The sequence below is a fragment of the Bufo gargarizans genome, chromosome 1 (genome assembly GCF_014858855.1).
Source record: "Bufo gargarizans isolate SCDJY-AF-19 chromosome 1, ASM1485885v1, whole genome shotgun sequence".
Lineage (NCBI taxonomy): Eukaryota > Metazoa > Chordata > Amphibia > Anura > Bufonidae > Bufo > Bufo gargarizans.
Genome location: NC_058080.1, coordinates 495025193 through 495051744, shown reverse-complemented (window position 1 = coordinate 495051744; position 26552 = coordinate 495025193). Strand labels below are relative to the sequence as shown.

Here is a 26552-nt window from a genome sequence, read left to right as displayed (position 1 = left end):
CACAGTCACGTGGGTTTTAAGCCGCCGAGGGATGTAGCAGCGGGGTAATAGCTACACCCCATGCGCTTTGGTGATAATAATAAGTGATATAAAAAATAATAACTAATCCTAATTATGATGTTTACGGGGAGTCGCACGGTAAATTTGTGTTCGAGGCCTGCAATGTCACGTGACCCTGTAGCGTCACAAGGTCCTTACGGCGCATGGAGCATAGTGCCTAAACTCCATGCACCGTAAGGACTTTTCGACGGCACAGGGTCACGTGACATTGCAGGCCTCGATCCCGCACTCGCCATGTGACTTACTGTAAGGAGGACTGGAGTGTGGAGACATGGCTGCCGTGCAGGTGAGCATCGTGTACATTACGGGCGCGTCTAGGCCCGCTCTGCCGACTGCCACACTTCATAGATGACGGCTAGTCCGCTCAGCAACCCATTCATGGTTATAGCGAGGATTTACACTAATATCACACGTGGTTTCTTCTGGTGCTTAAGGTCGGATGGAAACTTGTGAAAAAATGACGAATTTTATGGGGTTTTTTATCCCCAAAAATGCCATACGGAATGACACTAGTATGTGTAATTTTTTTACTCGAGCATCGCGGTGTTCTGCCGGATACCGCGTGTGCTCCAGTAGTCATGTTGGTTACTGGCATTACAGTGATTGGCTGGCTGAAATGCGTCATTGGGTGCTATATAGCACCTGATGACGTGTTCAGCTCAGTATTAGTCAGGGAGAGCTGCAGCAGAAATATCCGTGACGTTCTGTGTAATTTATTTGCGCATACACTTACAAAACCTGCGCTACTGTACGGGTGACATACTTGCAAGCATATATACCATTTAATATGCTCAAGGCGATCAGTAAATGACGTGGAAGTGCCCGCGCTGCTGATGGTGCATGCAGAGGCTGTGTCCCTGGGGGCGGTGAAACTGTGTCTGCTGCCAGAGCACCAGAAACGCACTCATCCATGATACCTAGCTTCACTGTTATGGAGAGGGGAATCTGTGCACTGTTATGGGGGAGATCTGTGGATGACACATAAGATGCTATATAATACCATCCACAGATCCCCCCCTCCCCGTAGCGGTGCCATCCACGGATCCCCCCCTCCCCGTAGCGGTGCCATCCACGGATCCCCCCTCCCCGTAGCGGTGCCATCCACGGATCCCCCCCTCCCCGTAGCGGTGCCATCCACGGATCCCCCCCTCCCCGTAGCGGTGCCATCCACGGATCCCCCCCTCCCCGTAGCGGTGCCATCCACGGATCCCCCCCTCCCCGTAGCGGTGCCATCCACGGATCCCCCCTCCCCGTAGCGGTGCCATCCACGGATCCCCCCCTCCCCGTAGCGGTGCCATCCACGGATCCCCCCCTCCCCGTAGCGGTGCCATCCACGGATCCCCCCCTCCCCGTAGCGGTGCCATCCACGGATCCCCCCCTCCCCGTAGTGGTGCCATCCACGGATCCCCCCCTCCCCGTAGCGGTGCCATCCACGGATCCCCCCCTCCCCGTAGCGGTGCCATCCACGGATCCCCCCCTCCCCGTAGCGGTGCCATCCACGGATCCCCCCTCCCCGTAGCGGTGCCATCCACGGATCCCCCCTCCCCGTAGCGGTGCCATCCACGGATCCCCCCCTCCCCGTAGCGGTGCCATCCACGGATCCCCCCCTCCCCGTAGCGGTGCCATCCACGGATCCCCCCCTCCCCGTAGCGGTGCCATCCATAATGCCATCATATTGTTTTAATATGGCCTTTGAACATAATTTTTTCAAGTAAAATTATATAAACCCCTTCTTTTTTTTTTTCATTTAATTTTTTTTTTTCATTTTGGTGTTTTTTCCCGATCGATGAAATTATCGACAACTAATCAATTATTCAAATCTTTAACTGCAGCCCTAGATAGCACGAGCTGGCACTCTACGCCTTGGAGGTGCTGACCTGCCCTGCCGCCAGCGTTTTGTCAGAGTGGGTATTTAGTGCTTCTGGGGGCATAAACACTGACAAGCGCATCCATAAATGTATTTTAGATGGTCAGCTCGGCAGCAGGCCCTCGCCCAAAATTCTTTAGATAGTCAGCTCGACAGCAGGCCCTCGCCTAAATTTTTTTTTTTAGATGTCAGCTCAGCAGCAGGCACTCGCCCCTAATGTTTTAGAGGGTCACCAGCAGGCCAGCAATCATAATTTTTCATGGCTGTGTGTGATGCCCTCCTTTATGTGTAACAAAGGGTGTATTGGAGTGCCAGTTCCTTGTAATTTTTGGCAGCCCTTTCACTTAGTGCACAGGCTTTATGAGTGTAGGAGTCCCACTACCTAAACAATTGTACCACAAAGTGAATAAGGCCCTCCATTATGTGATATACAGGTTGTATCGGAGTGCCTCTTCCTTGTAATTATTGGCAGCCCTTTCACTTAGTGCACAGGCTTTATGAGTGTAGGAGTCCAACTACCTGAACAATTGTACCACAAAGTGAATGAGGCCCTCCTTTAGCTGATATACAGGTTGTATCGGAGTGCCTCTTCCTTGTAATTTTTGGCAGCACTTGCACTTTACATACAAGTAAATATACAGGAAAGAATGTTTCCTAACAATGTTTCCTCTAAAATCGATTTTATCTTCGGTTTTGTGCGTATTTCTGTCAGTCTGTAAAAGTGGTGTACTACTCGGACAACATCGTTCCCAGCAGTGACCTGGGAGTCCAAGATGCATCCAGACATCCTCCCCATGCTGTTCCTGAACCATTTCGGTGATGTTTCCATCAATTTCTGACCTTTTCCTATGAACCAATGAGCACCCGAGCACTTTGGTGCTCGACCAACACTAATATATATATTTATTTATTTATACTTTAACTTAAAGCAAATGCCTGGCTACAGTGAAAAGAAAAGCAGGACATGTTGCAGCAAGGTTAGCAACCAGAATTTATATTTTTTCTGGATCGCAAAATCACGGACATCCAACATTTTTTACTGACAAATTGATCTATAGCTCAATCTACTGATTAGACCTCATTACCAGTGTTCCCTCTAAGCCTTGGCAGCTGCTGAGCGGGGTCAGCTCAGAGCTGGGCACAGCGCCATCGAAGGTGGGCGATAGGAAAACCTAGGATAATTGTCACATCAAAGAGCATACAGTGTAACCCCTGTGCCATCCCGTACAATACGGTGTAACCCCTGCACCATGCTATGTAATATACAGTATAATTCCTGCACCATGCTATACAATATATAGTATAGTTAATACACCATGCTGTACAATATACAGTATAGTTCATACACCATGCTGTGTAATATATTATAATCCATACACCATAGTGTACAGTATAATCCCTGCCCCATGCCGTATGATATACAGTATAGTTCATATACCAGTGGGCTTATGCCTTTTGATCAAAATGTACCCTAATGCCTCTTGTACAGCATGAAGTATGGGGGGCTGTACACTTTAATATTGCGCTGAGAAGCGAGTTTAATTAGCTCTAAGCATAGCATTGTGGATGTGCGATCCAGTTCTGTTTCTCCCCTTGGTATGCACCACGCTGTACAATATACAATATAATCCCTGCACCATGCTGTACAATATACAGTATAATCCATACACTATGCCGTACAATATACACAATAACCCCACAGTGTAGGTGTTATACCGTATATTATACAGCATGGTGTATGGATTATAATGCATATTGTACTGCATGGTGCAGGGATTATATTGTATATTGTACAGCGTGGTGCATACCAAGGGGAGAAACAGAACTGGATCGCACATCCACAATGCTATGCTTAGAGCTAATTAAACTCGCTTCTCAGTGCAATATTAAAGTGTACAGCCCCCCATACTTCATGCTGTACAAGAGGCATTAGGGTACATTTTGATCAAAAGGCATAAGCCCACTGGTATATGAACTATACTGTATATCATACGGCATGGGGCAGGAATTATACTGTATACTGTACACTATGGATTATACTGTATATTGTACAGCATGGTACAGGGCTTATAATGTATACTGTAGTCATCTATAGTGCTATTCATTTTAGCACGGTAATGTATAGCTCCATCACGCTGTTGTTCTTGGCAAGATTAAATTACATGGTAGATGGGAATGCTACAGGTGATGGCACTGTATATGGGGTGCTATAGGCGATGGCACTGTAGATGAGGGTCCTTCAGGTGAGTGCATCATAGCGGAGGGCAGCACCAGGAACCAAAAGGATGAAACAAGTGTAACCTGCTGTAAATGTAACGCAGCCACAGCTGTGGAGATGTTCGAGTGTATCAGCTAAACCAAATAACAAGAGTCTGTGAGAAGAAAAGCTAAGAAGTGTGAGGGGTTAATGTCTGACAACCCTGTGTGATCTGGGGTATCCCATGGTATTATATTGCTGCAGTATGTGGGGTCCCAGACTCCCAGGGGGCCCCTGGACCCCGAGCCTCAGATGGATACATTTCTGCGCAGTCTATTATGCCCTTGTGTCTTTGCTGAGCTTTTACCAATGGGTTACCCTGACAGTAAAACCACTCTAGCCTCAGGCTCTAAGATGACGCCGCTGACGTTACCTCGCCTGGCTGCTGCGTGCTCAGTCCAGTCCTCCTCTCCTCTTCCAATCAGAAAAAGGAGGAGCCGCAGCAGTAGAGTGGTAATATGTGTAGGCGGCGCCACGCTGAGCCTCACAGGTCATATTGAAAACGTCATCTTGAGTGTGGGCATTAGTGTAGGCATTTTGCCGGCGGCAGGGTGAGCGGGTGCTGAGCGGACATGAGCGGGGGCACAATAGTTGCTGCGCGGTCGCGCACCCGCGCAGCTTAGAGGGAACACTGCTCATTACCAGCATTTACTGTCAGCTGTAAAATGATAATTACCACCAAAATAATCTAGTCATGTACCACCAGCCTCAAATAAATCACACACACATCTATTTTTTTTTCCACTGACACGGGAAAAAAGTTTCCTATTTTTATGTACTGTCCAGAAAACACCCATGTTGAGTTTGCAGCTTTAGTGCTTTTTTTTGGCACATGTATCTTTTGCGGTAGAAGGCTCCAGATATTAGCTAAAAGTCAGCAGGAAATGCAAAACAGCCACGTGTTTTTTTTTTTTTGTCTAACAGCTGTTCGGTGGGGGTGCCAGGAGTTGGAGCCTCGCCCATCAGATATTGTCGATCTATCCTGAGGATAGGTCATCAGTATTGTACTCCTGGAAAACACATTTAACTTTGGGTGTTGGAAATTGAGGATCCCCTCGTATTGCATCTGTCAGTGCATATTGTCACATTGACTTCAGCCGTCTTCAGTACAGTAAAAAATGTATTAGAGTAATTTGCCAATTTAAGCGATTCCAAAATTGTCCAAAGTAAAGTGGTATTCCGGTTTCTTGATATTGATGACCTATTCTCAAGATAGGTCATCAGTATATGACTAGTGGAGATCTAACTCTTGGACCCCACCGCCGATCAGCTGTATGAAGAGGCCATGGCACTAGTGTGAGAGCTGCGTCCTCTTCAGGGTTTGCCTGCTCCGGTGTACGTTGTAGTGCTGCAGTGTGTCCCATTCATGTGAATGGAATAAGAAGCTGTAATCACACTGCAGCACTACAACGTACACCGGAGCAGGTAAACCCTGAAGAGGGCGCAGCTCTAGTGCCATGGCCCCTTCATACAGCTGATCGGCGGGGGTGCCGGGAGTTGGACCTCTAACAATCTGAAATTAGTGACATCCTCTAAATGGGTATAAGGTATAATAGGTATATTTTTAAAAAAAATAGTAATAATAAAATACTTGACCATTTTGTTTAAAACCTTTGGGATGAAAAGAATCTGGGAAGAGAGGCTGTCAACATTTTAAATGTATTCATTGATATCTTTTTATTTTATTTATTGCTGTAGGGTATAATATCTGAAGATCTATCAGCGGTTACGGCGTTGCTTAGTACAATACAACAACAGGTAGGTGAGGTGGTGCTCTCACCAGACCAAGGCCTCTTTTACATGTCTGTGTCTGTGGTGACATCCTTGACAATGTGGTCAGTGGTTCGTCCATGAAGTATCCATGTTTGGTCCTCTTGTCAGTTTTTTGCCTTTTCGTGTGTCATCCTTGAGGGTACTTTCACACTTGTGGTGTTTGATTTTGGCAGGCATTTCCGTTGCCTGAACTGCCTGCCTGATCAGGCAAACTGTATGGAAACGCATGTCATTTTTTTCTGACTGATCAGGATCCTGATCAGTCAGAAAAATGCATTGCAGTACCGGATCCGTTTTTCCGGTGTCATCAGGCAAAACGGATCAGATATTTATATTTTTCTCATTTTTAAAGGTCTACGCATGCGCAGACCGGAAGGACGGATCTGGCATTCCGGTATTTTGACTGCCGGAACCAGCACGAATACATTCCTATGGAAAAAAATGACCGATCCGGCATTCAGGCAAGTCTTCAGTTTTTTTCGCCGGAGATAAAACCATAGCATGCTACGGTTCTCTCTTTTGCCTGATCAGTCAAAATGACTGAACTGAAGACATCCTGATGCATCCTGAACGGATTACTCTCCATTCAGAATGCATGGGGATATACCTGATCAGTTCTTTTCCGGTATAGCGCCCCTGTGACGGAACTCTATGCCGGAAAAGAAAAACACTAGTGTGAGAGTAGCCTAATCCACTCACTGCTAGGCTCTACATCCATTTCCAGGGCTTCTATTACCAGTGGTCAGTGAAAACAATAGACCAAGCGCACATTGCATCCTTGTTTTCTCCATGATTTTCACGGCCCATAGACTATAATGTACATGAGAGATCTTCACTCGCGACCAAAAATAGGATATGCTTTCCTGGTATCATCCCTGACCTATGGTCCGTGGAAAACCACTGATGTGTGACTATACAAGGTCAACAGATGCAGGTTCTGTCTGTGAATCCCTGATGTTAAAGAAGGTTAATTCTTTTGTAAAATGTTCAGTTTTTTTTTTTTCTTTGTATTGTCTTTTCTGATATTACTGTGTTTTAACACTTTGTTTGCCTTGCCAGGTAACAGCGGTCACAGCACATGTACAGAACCTAACTGAGAAGATCCGCAATGGGGTCTACCCAACAGAAAAGGTGAGGGGAAAACCTATCATGAGTTCATTGTACCTTCCGATTTCAAAAGTGCTAATTTCCTTGGTTATATGCACTGCTCAAAAAATGCTGTAAACACTGAAAGGGGTGTTCAGGTAGGTACAAGTTATCTCCTATCCACAGGATAGAAATTGTATGCAATTCAAGGAGTACAAGACATGTGTGTGTGTGTGTGTGTGTACCGGCCATGTGATTTATAGGGTATAGTATACTCTATACCTGGAGATAGTATGGGTCAGCCTGAAGTTAAAGGAACATTAGTGTGACCAGAGCACTGAAATTTAGTAAAGATCCTACCCAGACCTGTTATAATGGGAGGTAGCACCAGCCTGGCTGGGAATTCTTCTTGTATGGATTACAGCTATCCCTTCTATGGCAATAAATTGGTATATCTACCTTGGGACAATTGATTTCACTAAATGTCAACTTATGCCCAACTAAACTGTTCTGTTATTCTATCTATTTGAACCTAATGGTGCTGATGTCATGAACATTAGGGACCCTGCCTTCATTGCACCTAATACCCATAACCTCAAGGGCACCTCTGTCACCTCCGGGAAGGAGATTCCCCTCACTGTACGCCAACCCAGGGAGCTTCAAAACGACCATATAGACTGTGCATTCCTTTGTCCACATTCACACTTGCAGCCATGCTCACACACATAAACTGCGGCTATGTACGCTGCATAGGTCCTGTAACCATTTGCCACTCCTCAGTCCCTGTGTCTCCTGGCTAGTGCCATGTAAAGATCTTGTGAAACCCTTAAGACTGCCTCTGACCTTGAAGTTATGCGGGCAGGTGGGTTCTTGGCCTGGTTTAGTCAGGAGGATTCTTTCTTCTTTCTTCTCCCTTGAGTTCATACCAACACCTCCTGGTAAGGGATCCCAAACTTGCCCTGGACCGGTATGAAGTTAATGGTGCAGTTTGGTTACCTCATCGTTGATGTCCATCCTGCCGTGTGCCAGTGCTGTCAGCTTGGCTCGGTTTTCTTACATATACCTTGTAGACTTTCCGGAGTTAGCTGTTTATCATTTTTTAACGATTAAGCTCTTGGGAATGAACTGCAATGGGGTCTACAGTAAACTTGTACTCAGTGCAGTGGTTATATATGATGTTACAATATTTTATCTGGTTTTAGAGCGAGTCGCTTTTACACCATGATACTTACCATATAGGCTTACAGGTAAAGGGCATCCTTTTTATGGCCGATGTCTAATAAGACGATTATTCTTCCTCTAATAAAATATTTAAGTCTATAAACAGAGGTAGGACCGTTGATCAAGGATGCAGATAGAGACATTTCAGAGTTACGACTGGGTTCACAAATTCTGTCATCAAGATTTAGTTTTCTGGCCGAAAAGTTTCTGTCTCAGGTTTATTCCTGATCCTATGGAATGGTATTTTTATCTAATGATAAATATATGAGATATGTTGTCCTTAGACTTGGCCCGTAAATTATAATTTGGTATGTCTCCTGTGGTGCTGTCATGAGGGATGAGCTGGAAAATAGGAATTAGTCTTGCCGGTAATTCGGTTTCCAGAGATTCCCTCATGACTGCATCCGTACATTCCCTCCCTTACTAACTACTATGTAAATTTTGCATATAAGATTTTCTGATGATTTTTCTGAATCGGTTGCATCCATCCTGGTGTAGTAATCTTGGAAAACACTGGTGGGTGGAGGTGGGAGGGACCTTTTAACCTCTGTTTCCTGTCCCAAGAAGGACAAAGGGCAACAACCTCCTGTGGTGCTGTAATGAGGGAATCTCTGGAAACCAAATTCCTATATTTTATTTTACCTTATGAACCAAAGCAGGTGTGGGGGGAAAGATAGTGAATTGCTTGATTTCTGTTTCACAGTCTTATTATTAGAAACATGTAATGGGAAGTGTCTATCCAATAAAGTGTGAATATCTAGTACATTGTGACTGAATCTCTAGCCGTTTCTTATAGGGTCTTAGCTTCCTAGAGCTGAAGGATCAGCTGCTCTTGCTGTATATGCAGGATCTTGCCCACATCATCTTAGAAAAAGTTTCTGGGAAGTCATTGACGGAAAATCCAGCCATCATGAGACTGGTTGAGAACCGCACAGTAAGTAGACGCTCGATCATAATGCTTCACCTTTAGGGCAAGCTCTCACAGCGTAATACACTAGCTGAACTTTTTCAACAACATCCACGTAAAAGGCTGCAAAATACACTCTACACAGCACACCAGTGTATTAGGAGAGTATATTATGCCCTCCCATTCACTAATGGGGGAAGAAACACTGCGTACAATGCTTCAAGAAGTGACATGCCAGTTCGAAAAAGCAGTGTAAAAATATGTGCTGATTGACCAACATCGCACATTTTCCATTGAAAACAAAGTTTTCAAGAATTTTTTTAAACCTATTTTGGTGCATATTATGAGTGTTTTAGATGCTTAAATACACTTTCCATTCTGCTATGTAAACGTATCCTTGAGAGGTGTAACAAGGCACTTACTGTGTAGAGAGCAGTTGTATAACTGATAGCTGTTATAAATGTATGCCAGTAGTTCTTTACTCAGGCTACATGAGGTATGGGTACAAAAGGGACTTTATCCTACTTGAGGTAGGGTACAAAAGGGTCTTCAATCTACAGGAGGTGTGGTACAAAATGGGTCTTCACTCCAAATGAGGTGTGGGAACAAAAGGGTCTTCAGTGTACATGAGGTATGAGTATAAAGGGGTATTTTCTTTACGTGAAGTAGGGTGCAAAAGGGTTTTTGGTCTACGTGAGGTAGGGTACAAAATTGGTCTTCAGTCTACGTGAGGTACAAAAAAGGGTCTTCAGGCTCAGATGCTTAAATGCACCATATTTCGTGAGTGTTTTTGTATTACAAAAATAAAAGCATTCTTGCATATAGTGTGCCAATAATGGTCGTTCTATAAAATGTATTTATACATTTCAAGCATCTTCTGGCAAGTTCTTTCATAGCTTAGTAAATGAAACAAGGCTGTCCTATTTTTAACTGTTAAAGTCTTTTTAATGTTGGTACCTTCAAAGTTTTGTGCCCTTCTCAGGTTTTGGAAAAAATGCGTCCGATTGAGCAAAAGCTTAAATATCAAATAGAGAAGCTGGTAAGAGCTGCTGTGACTGGAAGTCTTGCTGAGAATGATCCACTGCGTTTCAGACCCAATCCTCAGAACTTATTGAGTAAGGTAAGACTATAAAGTAAAGTTGTGGAAATATTTTGCACATTTAATGCATTTTGTCTGTAATCCAGTTACTGTATCCTTATCTAATATGTTTTTCTCTTAACTTTATAGTTGGAGGAGTCTGACAAGGAGGATTCAGGTAGTGACAAAGATGAGAGTGGTGTAGGAAAGAAGTCTCGCGGCAACACCAGGAAATACATACCTCCTAAGCTTGCACCAGTACACTATGGTAAGTGGTATAATGTGGAACTTGCATGTATCCCTGGTGTTGGTCGTTTTCGTCGCTCTAAGTTTAAATATTCTCACAGATGACACAGAAGAAGAGAAAGAACGCAGAATTTTAGAGCGAGCTAAGAAGCGAGCTTTGAGCAGCTCGGTCATCCGTGAGTTAAAAGAACAGTATACAGATGCTCCTGAAGAAATCCGAGAAGGAAGAGCTTATCACATGATGCAGCATCAGAGAGAAGATGATCATCGGTGAGTAGCTTTCATGTTGCTGCTTTTACCTTGGACAGCAGTTACCCACTGTTCTTGATTTTCTATATGAAATTCTGATTTTCTGTTTGTTTTTCTTAAAGGGTAAAATATGAAGAGTCTATGATGGTGCGATTAAATTTAACTCGAAAGGAAAAGGCTCGTAAGAAGAGAGCTCTTGCCATGACATCACAACTCAATTCGCTCACGCACTTCACAGATATTAGTGCTCTAACAGGAGGAGAAGCGAGAACAGAGGTGAGAGCAGGACTGTGTATTAGACATCTTAAGCTCGGCATAACATTCAGTTTAGATCATCCTTCATGCAAATTATTTAAGCATGTCAGCATGAACTTGGGTTGGAAAATACCTACACTTTCAAATAATTTTTCAAAATTAGCTGTCCATTGTCCATATATGATTAATAGTACTATATCTGACTATTATATGACTTGTATCTGGGCGTTTTCTGCTTCGCATGGTGCATCTCTAATTTTTAGCTGTCTCTAAGCTTGTAGGTGGAGACTAGCTGTAATGATGCCTCCCCATAGAATATACATGGTGACAGATTCTACTGCCTAAATCTCACTCAATTCAGAAGCACCATATAGGACATTATAGAGAAGTACTGAGCAGCATTAATGTGAATAAAGCACTTGGTGTGAAATATGCCACTTACGTTCCGCTGCTGAGGCATGTTTTGTCTCTGTTTCTCAGCACTTCTTCTTTTCTCCACCGCCCACCAAAAACTTCTGTGGGATGATGCCACATGATGCTTCAGTGGTCAGGAAGCCTGTGTTGGTTTTAACTTGACAACTTTCGCCCAGAGAGAAAGTTAGTTTAGAAAAGGAGATGGGGCAGCTGGTATTTCTAGAAGAAAGCGTTTTTCTATGATACAATATAGTACTAATTCTCTTATATTCACCTGTACTATGGATTTATGAAAAGTTATCTGAAAGTATGTGGTCAAAATGCCCTGTAGTGAATCTTGAGGAGCAGTCTGTGTTATGCATGTCTACTGAAATTGTGTATGTGAAAGTTATTAATTGGCCTGTTCATTTAATTAAAAAAAAATCTTTTTTATGTAGGACTTCATGCCTTCTGCCAAGAAGTTGAAGAGAGGCTCTAAAAAAGGGAAAAAGAAGAAAGGTTTGTACTTTTATAGTTTTTTCTATGTATTTTTAGGCATTTGCGCGGTCTGTTTACAGGCATAAACTCAGTGCTTCCTAATGGGGCATTCACATTCTTACCAGACTATATGTGAATATTCTATGGTTGTTGTTTTTTTACAAAGAAAATGATTAGTTTTCTAGATATAATATTTAAGTCTCTCCATGTATTCCACATCCTGTCTTCGCTCATTAACTTCCTCCTTTGTTAGGAATTGTAGCATGGCAAGCTGCTTTGTTTGACTTTCTCAGTGAGAAAATTCCCTCTGACTAGAGAAGGAAGGGGAATGAGTGACACAGTTAGGACATGACACGTTAAGATTCTGGGGGCATCTTTATCTAGGCCTATCGAGAACAATACAGCTGTCACCCTAATTTTACACCCACTTTTATCATGAGGAATGTGCTACAGATATTATCCCCACACATGAGCAGCAGGTTTACAATGGATTACCTATCTAAGATATCAAATCATTTGTTCTGCCTGCTACAGAAAGGCAATTTATTTTTATTTTTAGCAGTATAATGCTGCCAAAATCAACAACAGCTAAAGATTCTAAAATAGTTTTCTATGAATATTGTGTTAAAAAAAATATAACTCTTTATCACTAATTTAATTTCACTTCTTTCCTGTCTTTCTAGGCTTTAGAAAGCGCCACTGAGGAGCAACCACCAGGCAGCCATAACGTTCTATGAGTGTACTGTGCCAACAGTTTCAAAGTAATACTGTTTTGCTATCGGGAATATTTACGATAAATAACTGGGGTCTTATGTATCCATGGGTTCGTTTTTGGTTGCACTGGAAAATGTGGAGGATTTAGTGCACAAAATTACTTTAATTTACATGAGGATTTGAACAATTTATCCTGAGCAATGATTTTTTTATTTTATGCAATAAACATGTTTAAAATACACTTTTCACTGAGATATGATGACTTACAACATCCTAGCTAACTTATATTTCCAATGCCTTAAAATAAGCAAAATTACAGGCAAGGCAAATTTTCTTTCTCGAGTCCGAAGGCAGCACAGAGTGGGATTTTCTGTCCCCAGTCTCCACCCTAGGACCAACCTACCTAGAATTATAAATTAAGAGTTGGGCTCGAGGAAAGCAAAATTACAGGTAAAACAAATATTCTCTTTCCTCTGTCATCAGGTGGCACAGAGCGGGATGTTAATTGCAAAAGAAGGGTTAATCTTTCAGAACTGGACTAGAACTTATAAGCATTTACATAGAGCATGTAGTGTTACGCATAGACTGCATTGCAGATACTTAAAGATTGACTTGGGCCCTTTCTGGAACAGAAGGACAGGTTCTCTTCTTCCGCGCAATAGAACTGTTGGTCTCTTGACATCCCTAAAATGAAAAATCTTTCCAAAGATCATCTGGCGGCTAGAGAAAAGAGCAGGTAGACATGCTTTCCTATTAATGTCTTCTATAGAAAGGACTATTAGTATCACTGAGCGCAAGACCATGAAACATGATCCCAGGAAAGAAGATAAGGTGTCATCTGGTCTAAAGTTTCTAATCCACTTTAAAGGGGTTCTCTGGGAATTAAGAAAATGAAAATATTTAAATACTTTATTTTAAATACATTGCTAAATACCTTTCATTAGTTATAGTGGCTCGATTTGTCTGGGGAGCAATCATCGGGAAATAAAATGACACCATCCTATTAATACACAAAACCTGTCCTAATCACACAGCAGGACAAGTTACTTCACAACACTGAGGTAAAGAGTTGCCTCCTCCTCCTCTCTGGTCTTCTATTTAGGGAGTATGATCCTGAATACAGTTTAATATGATCTTCAGCTGAATCTCTGTAGGAATGGAGTTCATGAGGAGACATGAAGTACAGAGAACAGGTGCGAATGAGGCCAACCAGCTGCACTTGTATGCAGTCTCCATTACCACAGCTCCACATCACCACAGTCTATCCTGTATGTCCTCACTGTACTTCATGTCTCTTCATGACCTCCATTCCTTCAGAGATTCAGCCGAAGATCATATTAAACTGTATTCAGGATCATAATCCCTGACAAGCAGAGCAGAAAGGAGGCCGAGGCAGCTCTTTAGCTCAGTGTTGTGAAGTAATTTGTCCTGTGTGATTAGGACAGGTTTTGTGTGTACTAATAGGAATTTTATTTCTCCTAATGATTCCTCCCTAGACAAAACAAGGTATTATAACTAAGGAAAGGTATTTGGTAATATAGTTAAATTAAGGCAATATTTAAAGGGATTCTGTCACCTCTTTTTACCCTATAGAGATTTGGACATGCATGGCTAGATCGCCGCTAGCATGTCCGTAATATACCTGTCCCATATCTGAGTGGTTTTATTGAGTGTAAATTATTTTATATATATATATATATATATATATATGTGTAAATCAGCCTGGTAAGGAGCCCAGGGGCTGTACTAATCGTTCTGGAGACCAGCCACGCCCCCCTGTGAAGGAGCCCAGCACTGCCTGTAACCAGGAATCTCCTCCTTGCTCACATGCACAGTTACTTCCCTGAGGCTGGCATAGCACAGGGAAGGAACACTATGCCGGCACTGTGCATGCACGAGCTCGCACATCGCGAGATTACGGCGATCTGACTTTGTGAGCAAGGATGAGATTCGGAGGACCCAGGCAGTGCTGGGCTCCTTCACAGGGGGGTGTGGCTGGGCTCCAGAACGGTTAGTGCAGCCCCTTGGGCTCCTTACCAGGCTGATTTACACACACATAAAATATATATATATATATATATATATATATATATATATATAAAAAATTTTTTACACTCAGTAAAACCACTCAGAGATATGGGACAGGTATATTGCGGACATGCTAGCAGCGATCTAGCCGTGCATGTCCGCATCTCTATAGGCTTAAAAGAGTATTAAGTATTTCCATTTTCTTCCCACATTCCCGGAGAACCCCTTTAAAGAATCTGGGGATGAGTTGCTGATTTGAGGCTATACAATCTATCACCATTATACCAGACGTGAACTTTTAGATGACTTTTTCATTCCTTCTGGAAGCTTTACTACAGGAATAGAAGTATCACTAGACCATAAACGGAAGGGAAAAATGATTCTTAAAGGGAATCTGTCACCTGGATAATCAATATTAAAGCAAACATGTGTCCTTATAGCAATTCAGACCTTCTTTCCATAGGTTCCAAGAAAATAATGCCCCTCTGGGCACCATAATGCCTCATTACCATGGATTTTTATGAAGATATAAAGTGAACTCCAAGGAAAAAGAAAAACCTATGGAAAGAAGTGCTGTATGGATATAAGTTTTGCTTTAATATTGATTATCTAGGTGACAGATTCCCTTTTAAAGACACAAATAGATCTTATTTGCAGCAGTTCTTCTAATGCAGAGTGTTAGCATCATATTACACTTTATTTCTCAGTGCTTATTTTCCTAATTTCCAAGTTAACAACTGAAGCTTGTAGACATAAGGAAGATAATAACTCTTCTGTAACAGTTGGACTTGATACTGAGAAAATATCCAAAATTCTCCTCTAGAGAGGCATAACTGTAGTGGTAACATGGCCCAGCGAAGCCAACGGAATGATCAATCAGTGCTGGTTTCACCTCTTGAGATCTGGCAGAAGGATGTATAGGAGATTGTTTCTTGAAATTGCTTTTGTAATGAACTTCTTCCTTTTCCAAAGTTCTTCTCCCTCAGCCATCAAAAAGGTATGCTAAGGAATAATTGCTCAGAAAGGATTTTGATGCCAGGCTCTTAGGATACATTGCTGGAGATCTTCTAATGTAGCTCTTTGCCAGGCATCTGTGGATAAAGAGAAATGGCCATGCTCATTCATGGCAGAATGACTATACACTTAATTAGCTGGTAGATGGCAGTGATACCAGTACTCATCTAAGACTAATGCCACATCAATGAATTGTAGATAGCTGATGGCATCACAATAGCAATTTCCATAAAGGTGCTAGGAATTGGAAAGAAGCCAAAGGAGGGCTCTGAACTGTAGGTTATATGCATTTTCCTGAAACAGAGATGTGACTATTGAGTACTCTCTGAACGGATTAAGGGGAAAAAGTATTGATAAGACATAAACAAAAGTCCCCTTTGAGGGAAGCAGGTTAGGTATTATATAACTATTGGTACTCTAGACTTTTGGTTTTTGCTTTTTTTTGTTTTACACTTATTGTCATTGCATGGGTAATATGCAGTATACATCCTTTCCTGGTAGGAATATCGGTAACATACAGGAGAAACTGACTTATTTCAGGCTCTAAGGAACTTGATCTAACACATCTACATAGGTAATACCTTCTGATGAGATGCAAAGATTTTTATGGTTCAAAAAAAACTGGTGAAATGTGGCAAACCCTAAAGCCTAACCCTTCTCTGCAAGACGCATCTACCTAAAATAACTTCTAACCATGTATGATCTTTGCTCTTGCAGCCATAATGACAGGAGAAATACCTTCTTTATAGACCAATGTTGTACTTCAGATTGTCTCCAAATCTTTACCCAAGGTGCTATTCTCATATTGAACAAAAAAGATATCTTCTGAACAGGATCATCATAATGAGAACTTCAATCTCTCAGACGCAGTGGAGTCAGAACATGAGGACTCTGAGCTGCTTATTGCATCTACTGAACCTTTCTAGCAGTGACCACTATGGAGGTGACAGAGAGCCCATATACACTATATGAGAGCATGAAGTGCCGATGCGTGGTCTGATAGGAGGACTGCTCACTGTAGAGTTCATATGCAATATGGACACAGATATTGGCCTGGTTATTCTGACTATAAGCAGCTGAGAGATGTATTTATTTGTGTTTATTAGCATTGAGTACAGTTTGTTATTGCTAGATAAGCGTGAAGGATGATTTCTGTTTGGTCCCTATGATTTATGTCTTCCGGCTAGAGTAACCCAAAACTAGCCATGTTTGTGTGTTGGCGAAAATGTTCATACATTGACTAGCACTTAGAAATGTACAGGTTTGTCACAGATATAAGGATATCCCTGCAGGCCTTTACTGGAAGTCTCAAAGTTTGTTGTGTGATAGATGGTGTTGAGACCCCACCGCTTGCTGAGACAAGGAGACAGAAGCGCTCAGTTAAGCACAGTATCTCCTAGTTAGCTGAAGACAGGCTCGAAGTCAAAGGTTTTTACACTGTACTTAAAAGGTTTATTTCAGTAACAAATTACCCTAAATCCACTGCATAGGGTATAACTGTTGGGGTTATGTCCACAGGGCCCTTGTGTCCCCACTGGATTAAGTGGTGGTCCAGTATCACCTCTCCAGTGAGGTTCAACATACATAGTGCTTAACTCCAGTGACCGTTCCACTTTCTTTTCTCTCCTGCCTGCCCAAAATAACTGTCACTACCTGATATCTTTCTCTGATATAAAATGCATTTGGAAGGTCTTCAGACCCTTACATTTTTTTCACATTTTGTTTTGTTGCGGCCTTGTGTGACGACAAAAATTCATGTTTTTCCCATCATTCTGCACTCAATACATAGTGAGAAAGTGAAAACAGAATGTTTGGGGTCTTTGCTAATTTATTGAAAAGGAAAAATGGAAATATTGCATTGACATAGGTATTCAGACCCTTTACTCAGTACTAAGTTGAAGAACCTTTGGCAGCGATTACAGGCTCCAGTCTTCTTGGGTATGATGCTACAAGGTTTGCACACTTGGATTTGTGGATTTTCTGCCATTCTTCTCTGCAGATGGTGGACAGAGATTTACAGTTGTTTCCAGAGATATTCAATTGGGTTTAAGTCAGAGCTCTGGTTGGGCCACTCAAGAACATTTACAGAGTTGTCCCTAAGTCGCTCCTGTGTTGTCTTGGTGGGTGTTTAGGGTCACTGTCTTGTTGGAAGGAGAAAACACATGAGATATGTGACTTCAATAACGGCAATAAAAATCCACAGGAGAAATATATCTAGCAAAATGTACATGTCCTCTAGACTTTGTAGGTAAAACAAAACACAAATTCAGGTGTAGGATTTGTGAACATGCAAACAACATCACTAACGAGAGATATGCCAATTTTCAGACAGTACAATACATAATGTGTACATTGGCACAATCTCATTCCAGGGGATATGTCTAGTCTCAGAAAAAAAAAGAGAAGCCGTGACTGGGATCGGAGGATCCTTCAAGTGGAATGCCATTGGATTTATAAAATGAAATCGGTGACTCCCTATGGTTTGAATTAAAATTTGAGCTTCAACTGCTTTATCTAAGAAGATTGGCAGAAACCAAAACTCCTCCAACTGTACAGACTCCAGTTATTTTACTTTTCCATTGTTCCCCTCTTTTCATCTTTCCCTCCATATGCTATATGGATGTGTATAATCATAATTCAGCACTTTATACTAGATCAAGAAATGAGGGCATTAATATGCCTGATCAAGTATTAAAGCACTCCCTGCGTCACAACGGACATTCAGTACTGAGAGCACATAATATAAGTATAATAACTACTATAATCCTGATATAGGGAGAAGGAGGCTACTGAAATCAACTCCCACAGTGAGCGGTCAATGGGTGGCACAGCGGAGGTAAACTCACACCTACCGCTTGATGATAGGATGCTGAACAGGATGAGCCCCCTCTGGGGGTGGAATTAGTGCTACAAAAGTCTGGTAGTCAAGCAGGCAACTTGCTACTGCCTGTTTTCCCTGCATATGTGAACATGCTGCCCAACCCCTTGATGAGCCCGTTTATCTCCCTGGTGAAACACTTAGGATCAGATGCTTCATTAGAGCAGGGTTATATAGAGAGTCTTTGGAATAGGTTCCAGTGTTGCTACATTGAGCCACGATTAGGGCATATCTTTAAGCAGACAGACAGTAATAGGGCTGAATAGTGCCCCCGTCACCCTCATTAATTAGGAACCAACTATTTAACCTGGCCTCAATCTATTTAAAGGGGTTGTCCCATGAAACATTTTCTACAGTTTTCAAACCATCAAACATTTAGTATAGCCACTGAGTTATTCAATTAAATGTATCTGTATAGCGCCACCTGCTGTTTATTTTTCTTATTTCTTTGACCTGCTCACTGAGGCCACACATGCTCAGTTTCATCCTTAAATTGCCTGCAGAGCTGTGATAGGGAGAGCTGAGACACGCCCGCTGAGAAAGTACACTCCCCTTAAGCTGTCAGCTTGATAAAACTCTAGCAGAATAATGGGGAGATCTCTGGATCCATGCGAGTTACAGGACAGGTTCTAGCGTTGTTGGGCTACATGCACACGACCGTATGTGTTTTGCGGTCCGCCAAAAAAAGGATGACGTTCCATTGTAATAATGCCTATACTTGTCCTCAAACTAGAAAAAAATAGGACATGCACTATTTTTGTTGCGGGGCAACGGAACGGACATATTGATGCGGTTTTTATTGGTTTATACATTTGATTGGTTCAGATATATGTGAATATACCGTAATAAATACCTGTTTTTGATATATATTGGTCCCTGATACATCTCTTGTTGAATGAGTGCCTGTTAACCACCTCACCTTCCCTAGCTTAAACCCCCTTAATGACCAGACCACTTTTTACAATTCTCACTAATAGAGCTTTCATTTGGTGGTATTTCATTGCTGCTGACCTTTTTACATTTTTTTATAGTAATCGAAATTGACCGAATTTATTGCAAAAAAATGACATTTTTCACTTTCTGTTGTAAAATTTTTCAAATAAAACTACATTTCTATATACAGTTTTCTCTAAATTTATTGTTCTACATGTCTTTTGATTAAAAAAAAATGCAATAAGTGTATATTTATTGGTTTGGGTAAAAGTTATAGCGCTTGCAAACTATGGTACAAAAATGTGAATTTCCGCATTTTGAAACAGCTCTGACTTTCTGAGCACCTGTCATGTTTCCTGAGGTTCTACAATGCCCAGAAAGTAGAAACACCCCACAAATGACCCCATTTCGGAAAGTAGACACCCTTAGGTACTCGCTGATGGGCATAGTGAGTTCATGGAAGTTTTTTTATTTTTTGTCACAAGTTAGCGGAAAATGATTGTAAGAAAAAAAATATTATATATATATGTCTCTCATATTCCACTAACTTGTGACCAAAAATAAAATTTTACATGAACTAACCATACCCCTCACGGAATACCTTGGGGCGTCTTCTTTCCAAAATGGGGTCACATGTGGGGTATTTATACTGCCCTGGCATTTTATGGGCCCTAAAGCGTGAGAAGTAGTTTGGAATCCAAATGCGTAAAACTGCCCTGTGAAATCCTGAAAGTACTCATTGGAAATTGGGCCCCTTTGCGCATCTTGTCTGCAAAAAAAGTGTCACACATGTGGTATCGCCGTACTCAGGAGAAGTAGGGCAATGTGTTTTTTTACATATACCTATGCTGGGTGAGAAAAATATCTCTCTAAAAGACAACTTTTCCCATTTTTTTATACAAAGTTGTCATTTGACAGAGATATTTCTCACCCAGCATGGGTATATGTAAAAATACACCCCAAAACACATTGCCCTACTTCTCCTGAGTACGGCGATACCAGATGTGTGACACTTTTTTGCAGCCTAGGTGCGCAAAGGAGCCCAGATTCCAATGAGTACCTTTTAGGAGGGCATTTTTAGACATTTGGATTCCAGACTTCTCGCGCTTTAGGGCCCCTAAAATGCCAGGGCAGTATAAATACCCCACATGTGACCCCATTTTGGAAAGAAGACACCCCAAGGTATTCCGTGAGAGACACGGCGAGTTCATAGAATTTTTTATTTTTTTTTGGCACAAGTTAGCGGAATTTTTTTTATTTTTTTTCTCACAAAGTATCCCTTTTCGCTAACTTGTGACAAAAAGTTAAATCTTTCATGGACTCAATATGCCCCTCAGCGAATACCTTGGGTGTCTTCTTTCCAAAATGGGGTCATTTGTGGGGTGTTTGTACTGCCCTGGAATTTGAGGGTCTCTGCAATCATAACATGTATGGCCAGCATTAGGAGTTTCTGCTATTCTCCTTATATTGAGCATACGGGTAATAAGATTTTTTTTTTCCGTTCAGCCTCCGGGCTGAAAGAAAAAAATGAAAGGCACAGATTTCTTCATTCGCATCGATCAATGTGGATGAAAAAAATCTCTGCCCAAAAAATGTGCGAAAAAAAAAAGGGGAAAGGTGTCTGCCAGGACATAGGCGCTCCACCCAACATCCAAACCCACTCAGCTCGTATGCCCTGGCAAACCCGATTTCTCCATTCACATCAATCGATCAATAAATAATTGCCGGAATTTATTTATTTTTATACAAAGTGTTTGCCAAAGCATATGAACACCGCCCCTCAGCTCATAAGCCTCGGCAAACGTATCTTTTTTACTGCAGAGGAGAAATCTCGTCTTGCAGTGCCGCATACACCGACTTTTGTGTAATCTGACAGCAGCGCAATGCTTCTGTCAGAATGCACATCAGTGCTGCAGCTGGTTGATCGGTTGGTCCACCTAGAAGGTAAAAAAAAAGGCCGCAACGCAATACATTTATTAACATTAACTTTAGATAACATTTGAAACAGAACATTAACTTTGAAAAACTTTATTGAACTTTTGGAACATTAACTTTTTTGCTTACCTGTGATTTTTTTTATTTTTTATAGTACAAACCTCTCCTTCCCCATGGGACAATGCGCAAAGCGCAAAGCGCCCAGGTGAAAGGAGAGGTTTGCAGCAGCTGTGAGTGAAAGAGCCCTAAGAGCCCTGTGTGCGTGTCCTGTGTGACGCAATCCCTATACTAATAGTGTACCTGTGTGTGGTACTTCCGTAAACATTCCCCTAAGCATAGGGCAGGGTGGTCAGGGCAGTCAGGACAGAAATAGCGGGTGTCACGCCTTATTCCACTCCTGCTACAGACACAACATTTTTTTCGGGGTGGTGCTTGGTTTGAGGTACCAGCAACGACATTGGGGAAATGTCGCTCGTGTAGACGGCTCACTACACTGGTGGTTGGGGCCACGGAACCTCTTGGATACAGGAGGTTCTCGATGATCTCTTCCTGAAATTTGAGGAAGGATCTTGTTCTTCCAGCCTTAGGCCTCATGCACACGACCGTTGTTTTATTCCGTGTCCGTTCAGTTTTTCGTGATTTTCTGCAGAGCCATTGACTTTCATTGGGTCAGTTAAAAACTCGGCTAATGCACCGTTTGTCATCCGCGTCCGTGATGCGTGGTTCCAGTGCGTCAAAAAAATATAACCTGTCCTATTATTTTCGCGGAACATGGTTTGCGGCTCCATTCAAGTCAATGGGACCGCAAAAAACACGGATGCACACAAGATTGACGTCCGTGTCCGTTTTTTTCCTATCATTTGCATGGCAAACCTGACTTAGACTTTTTTTTACTTTCCTTTAGGTCTGGTGGTCCTCCAAAAATAAAGGAAGACACACTGAAACGGATCACGGAACAACAGAACCCCATTTTGCGGAACGGAACACACCAACGGTCGTGTGCATGAGGCCTTACTGTAGAGAACAAAACTATTATACAGTGCCTATTGAATTAAATATACAGACACCATCTTATACCAGCGTCTGGTCCTGCGGGAAAGTAAATAAGGAGCCAACATCTGGTCATTGAAGTCCACCCCTCCCATGAGCGAATTATAGTTGTGGACACAGAGGGGCTTTTCAATGACTCCAGTTGCTCGTTCAATTTCGATTGTCGTGTCTGCGTGAATGGAGGAGAGCATGTAAACATCACGCTTGTCTCTCCATTTCACCACGAGCAGTTCTTCGTTACACAAGGCAGCCCTCTCCCCCCTTGCAAGACGGGTGGTAACGAGCCGTTGGGGGAAGCCCTGGCGACTAGGTTGCGCGGTGTCACAGCAGCCAATCTGTTCTAAAAACAAATGCCTGAAGAGGGGCACACTTGTGTAAAAATTGTCCACATAAAGATGGTTTTCCTTGCCAAATAAGGGTGACACCAAGTCCCAGACTGTCTTCCGACTGCTCCCCAGGTAGTCAGGGCAACTGACCGGCTCCAGGGTCTGATCTTTACCCTCATAGACTCTAAATTTCTGCATATAGCCTGTGGCCCTTTCACAGAGCTTATACAATTTGACCCCATACCTGGCGCGCTTGCTTGGGATGTATTGTTTGAAGCCAAGGCGCCCGGTAAAATGTATAAGGGACTCGTCTATGCAGATGTTTTGCTCAGGGGTATACAAATCTGCAAATTTGGTGTTAAAGTGGTCTATGAGGGCCCGAATTTTGTGGAGCCATTCAAAAGCTGGGTGGCCTCTGGGACGAGAGGTGCTGTCACTAAAGTGCAGGAAATGCAGGATGGTCTCAAATCGTGTCCTGGACATGGCAGCAGAGAACATGGGCATGTGATGAATTGGGTTCGTGGACCAATATGACCACAATTCATGCTTTTTTGTCAGGCCCATGTTGAGGAGAAGGCCCAGAAAAGTTTTAAACTCGGAAACTTGGACGGGTTTCCACCAGAAAGACTGGGCATAAAAGCTTCCCGTGTTGGCAGCTATAAATTGAGTGGAATACCGGTTTGTTTCTGCCACGACTAAGTCCAAGAGCTCCGCAGTCAAGAACAGCTCAAAAAACCCCAGTGCCGATCTGATCTGAGCTGTCTCAACCCGAACTCCAGACTGGGCGGTGAAAGGGGAAACTACTGGTGCGGCTGAAGTTGGGGGCTGCCAATTGGGGTTTGCCAGCACCTCAGGGACTCTAGGGGCTCTACGGGCCTGTCTGTGTGGTGGCTGCGATGGGGGAACTAATGCACGTGCCACCGTACCAGCTTCAACTGCCCTTCTGGTGCTCGCCCTTCACCATGTTGTACGGCAGTGCTGGTACTAGGTCCAGGATAGGCTGTGCTGCTGGTGTATGCCTCACCACGTAATCCGACAGCGCCAGCCCCACTCTGCTGCCCTTGAAGCGGATCCTGCGCAACCTGTGGTCTAGCAACACGGGGCCGGGTACGCCTGGTGTTATCAGGAACCTCAACCTCATCGTCCGAACTTTGGGTCAGACTGCCACTGCTTTCTACAGGTTCGTATTCTGACCCGCTGGATTCGTCAGATGAGGGTTCCCATTCCTCATCCGACTGGGTCAGAAGCCTGTAGGCCTCTTCAGAAGAATACCCCTTGTTTGACATTTGGACTACAAAATTTAGGGGGTATTCCCTGAGACTTACAAATGGGAGGCTAGCGAAGTACCGGAGGCTGCTGCGATTGATAAAAAAATATCGCCGCAGCGCTTGTAAAGTGATTGTGCAGTGACAAAAAAAAAAAAAATTTTTTTGTCACTGCGGCGGGGCGGGCGTGGGTGAACACACGTGTGTGCGACCGATCAGGCCTGATCGGGCAAACACTGCGTTTTGGATGGAGGGCGAACTAAGGTGACACTAATACTATTATAGATCCGACTGTGATCAGTTCTGATCACTTACAGATACTATAAAAGTACCAATGCTGATTAGCGTATCGCTAATCAGTGACTGCGGTGGGCTGGGCGCTAACCGTCGCTAACTAACTAACAAAGGGGCCTAAACTAACATAAAACCTAACCGTCAATACTAGTGGAAAAAAAAAAGTGACAGTTTACACTGATCACTTTTTTCCCTTTCACTAGTGATTGACAGGGGTGATCAAGGGGTTAATTGGGGTGATGGGGGGTGATCTGGGGCTAAGTGTAGTGTTTGGTGCTACTCACAGTGATGCCTGCTCCTCTGCTGGGACCAACCGACGAAAAGGACCAGCAGAGGAGCACAGAAGCCATTTAACACTTATATTTATAAATATAAGGTGTTAAATGGCTTCTGATTCGATTTTTTAAAAGTCACCAACCTGCCAGAGATGATCATTGGCTGGCAGGCTGGTGACAAACTTCTAATGTAACGATTCCCGGCACGCACTGCGCATGTGCAGGCCGGCTCTGCTCGAAATCTCGCGTCTCGCGAGAAGACACATCGGCGCATCCAGAAGGAACAACAGGGCCGCCGCCAGGACGCAATCCTGTGTGCGGCGGTCCTGAGGAGGTTAATATATCTATACATGTACTATATGATGTCTGGTTTTCACTTTTAAATGAATCATGGGATAACCTCTTTAATGTGGAAACGATTGATGCATTTGCACTGTGTTTTACCCTAAGTTCACATCTGAGCGTTTTACAGCGCGTTCAAACACGCCGTAAAACGCTCAACGCGTGAAAACCAATGCTTCCCTATGGCCCTGGTTCACACTTGAGCGTTTTACAGCGCGTTTGAACGCGCTGTAAAACGCCCGACGCATAAACAAGTTCTTGAGCTTTATTTTGGGCGTTTGTCGCGCGTTTTGGCCCATAGACTCATTGGACAACACTGCAGTCAATCACACAAACGCGCGTTAAACGCGCGTTTACTATTGCAAAAAACGCGCATGAAAACACGCGACAAATACGCGCGTAAAACGCGCGTCTCAGAAACGCTCAGGTGTGAACCCAGGGTCAGTGTTACTCTAATAAAGGTTATGTTTTAAATCTGACTACACACATGGGGTAGGTTGCAGATATACCACCCTTAAAGGGGTTGTCCGGGTTCAGAGTTGAACCCAGATATATCCCCATCTTCACCTAGGCAGCGCCCCTGACTTGAGCATCGGAACAGTTCATGCTCCGATGCTCTCCTTTGCCCTGCGCTAAATCGCACAGGGCAAAGGCATTTTTCAGATCCGGTAACTTACCGGGCTCTCTATGGAGCTGCCATGAAGCCCGGTGACATTACCGGCACTGATGGGCGGGCTTTAGTGTGTTATGATAAAAAGAGACCGCACCCTGCGCAATCTAGTGCAGGGCAAGGGAGCGCATCGGAGCATAAGATGCTCCGATGCCAACATCAGGGGTGCTGCATGGGTGAAAATAAGGGTATGTCCGGGTTCAGCTCTGAACCCGGACAACCCCTTTAATCACAGAGTGGTGGAATTAACAAGAATATCTCTGTACTTTGCTCCTCTGAATTTTCCCTCAACCCTGACAAGTCTCCCTGTCCCATCCATTGAAAAACACCCCCACAGCGTAATGCTGCCACTAACATGCTTCACAGTAGGGATGGTATTGGGCAGGTGATGAGCAGTGCCTGGTTTCCTTCAGATATGACACTTAGAGTTGAGGCCAAAAAGTTCAAATTTGGTTTCATCAGACCAAAAAATCTATTTTTTTCACAGTCTGAGAGTCCTTTAGGTGCCTATATATATTTTTTTTTAAACTCCAGATGGACTTTCATGTGTCTTTTACAGAGTAGAGGCTTCTTTCTGGCCACTGTGCTGCAGGGATGGTTGACCTTTTGAAAGTTTCTTCCATCTGAACACAGGATCTTTGGAGCTTAGCTAGAGTGACCATTGGGTTCTTGGTCACCTCTCTAACTGTATAAAAGCCCCTCTTCCCTGAGTGCTTAGTGTAATGGGGCGACCAGCTCTAGGAAGGGTCCTAGTTATTCCAGATGTCTTCCATTTAAGATGTTTGGAGGTCATCGTACTCTTGGGAACTTTCAGTTTGCACCCTTCCCCAGATCTGTGGCTCTACTTAATTCTGTCTCTGTAGCTCTACAGGCAGTTCTTTTCTCTTCATGGCTTGGTTTTTGCTCTCATGCATTGTCAGCTGTAAAACCTTATATAG

The 26552-nt window shown here is 43.2% G+C and overlaps 1 protein-coding gene across 1 annotated transcript; it reads left to right on the top strand.

Moving 5' to 3' along the window:
• The first annotated feature begins 244 nt into the window (after positions 1 to 244).
• Positions 245 to 12845, top strand: NGDN (neuroguidin). Its single transcript, XM_044287996.1, has 10 exons — positions 245 to 346; positions 5883 to 5942; positions 7017 to 7088; positions 9061 to 9198; positions 10154 to 10291; positions 10400 to 10517; positions 10597 to 10765; positions 10867 to 11020; positions 11851 to 11911; positions 12574 to 12845. The coding sequence occupies exons 1-10, from the start codon at positions 332 to 334 to the stop codon at positions 12591 to 12593; spliced, it is 945 nt and encodes a 314-aa protein (XP_044143931.1). The 5' UTR covers positions 245 to 331; the 3' UTR covers positions 12594 to 12845.
• Positions 12846 to 26552: the final 13707 nt, after the last annotated feature.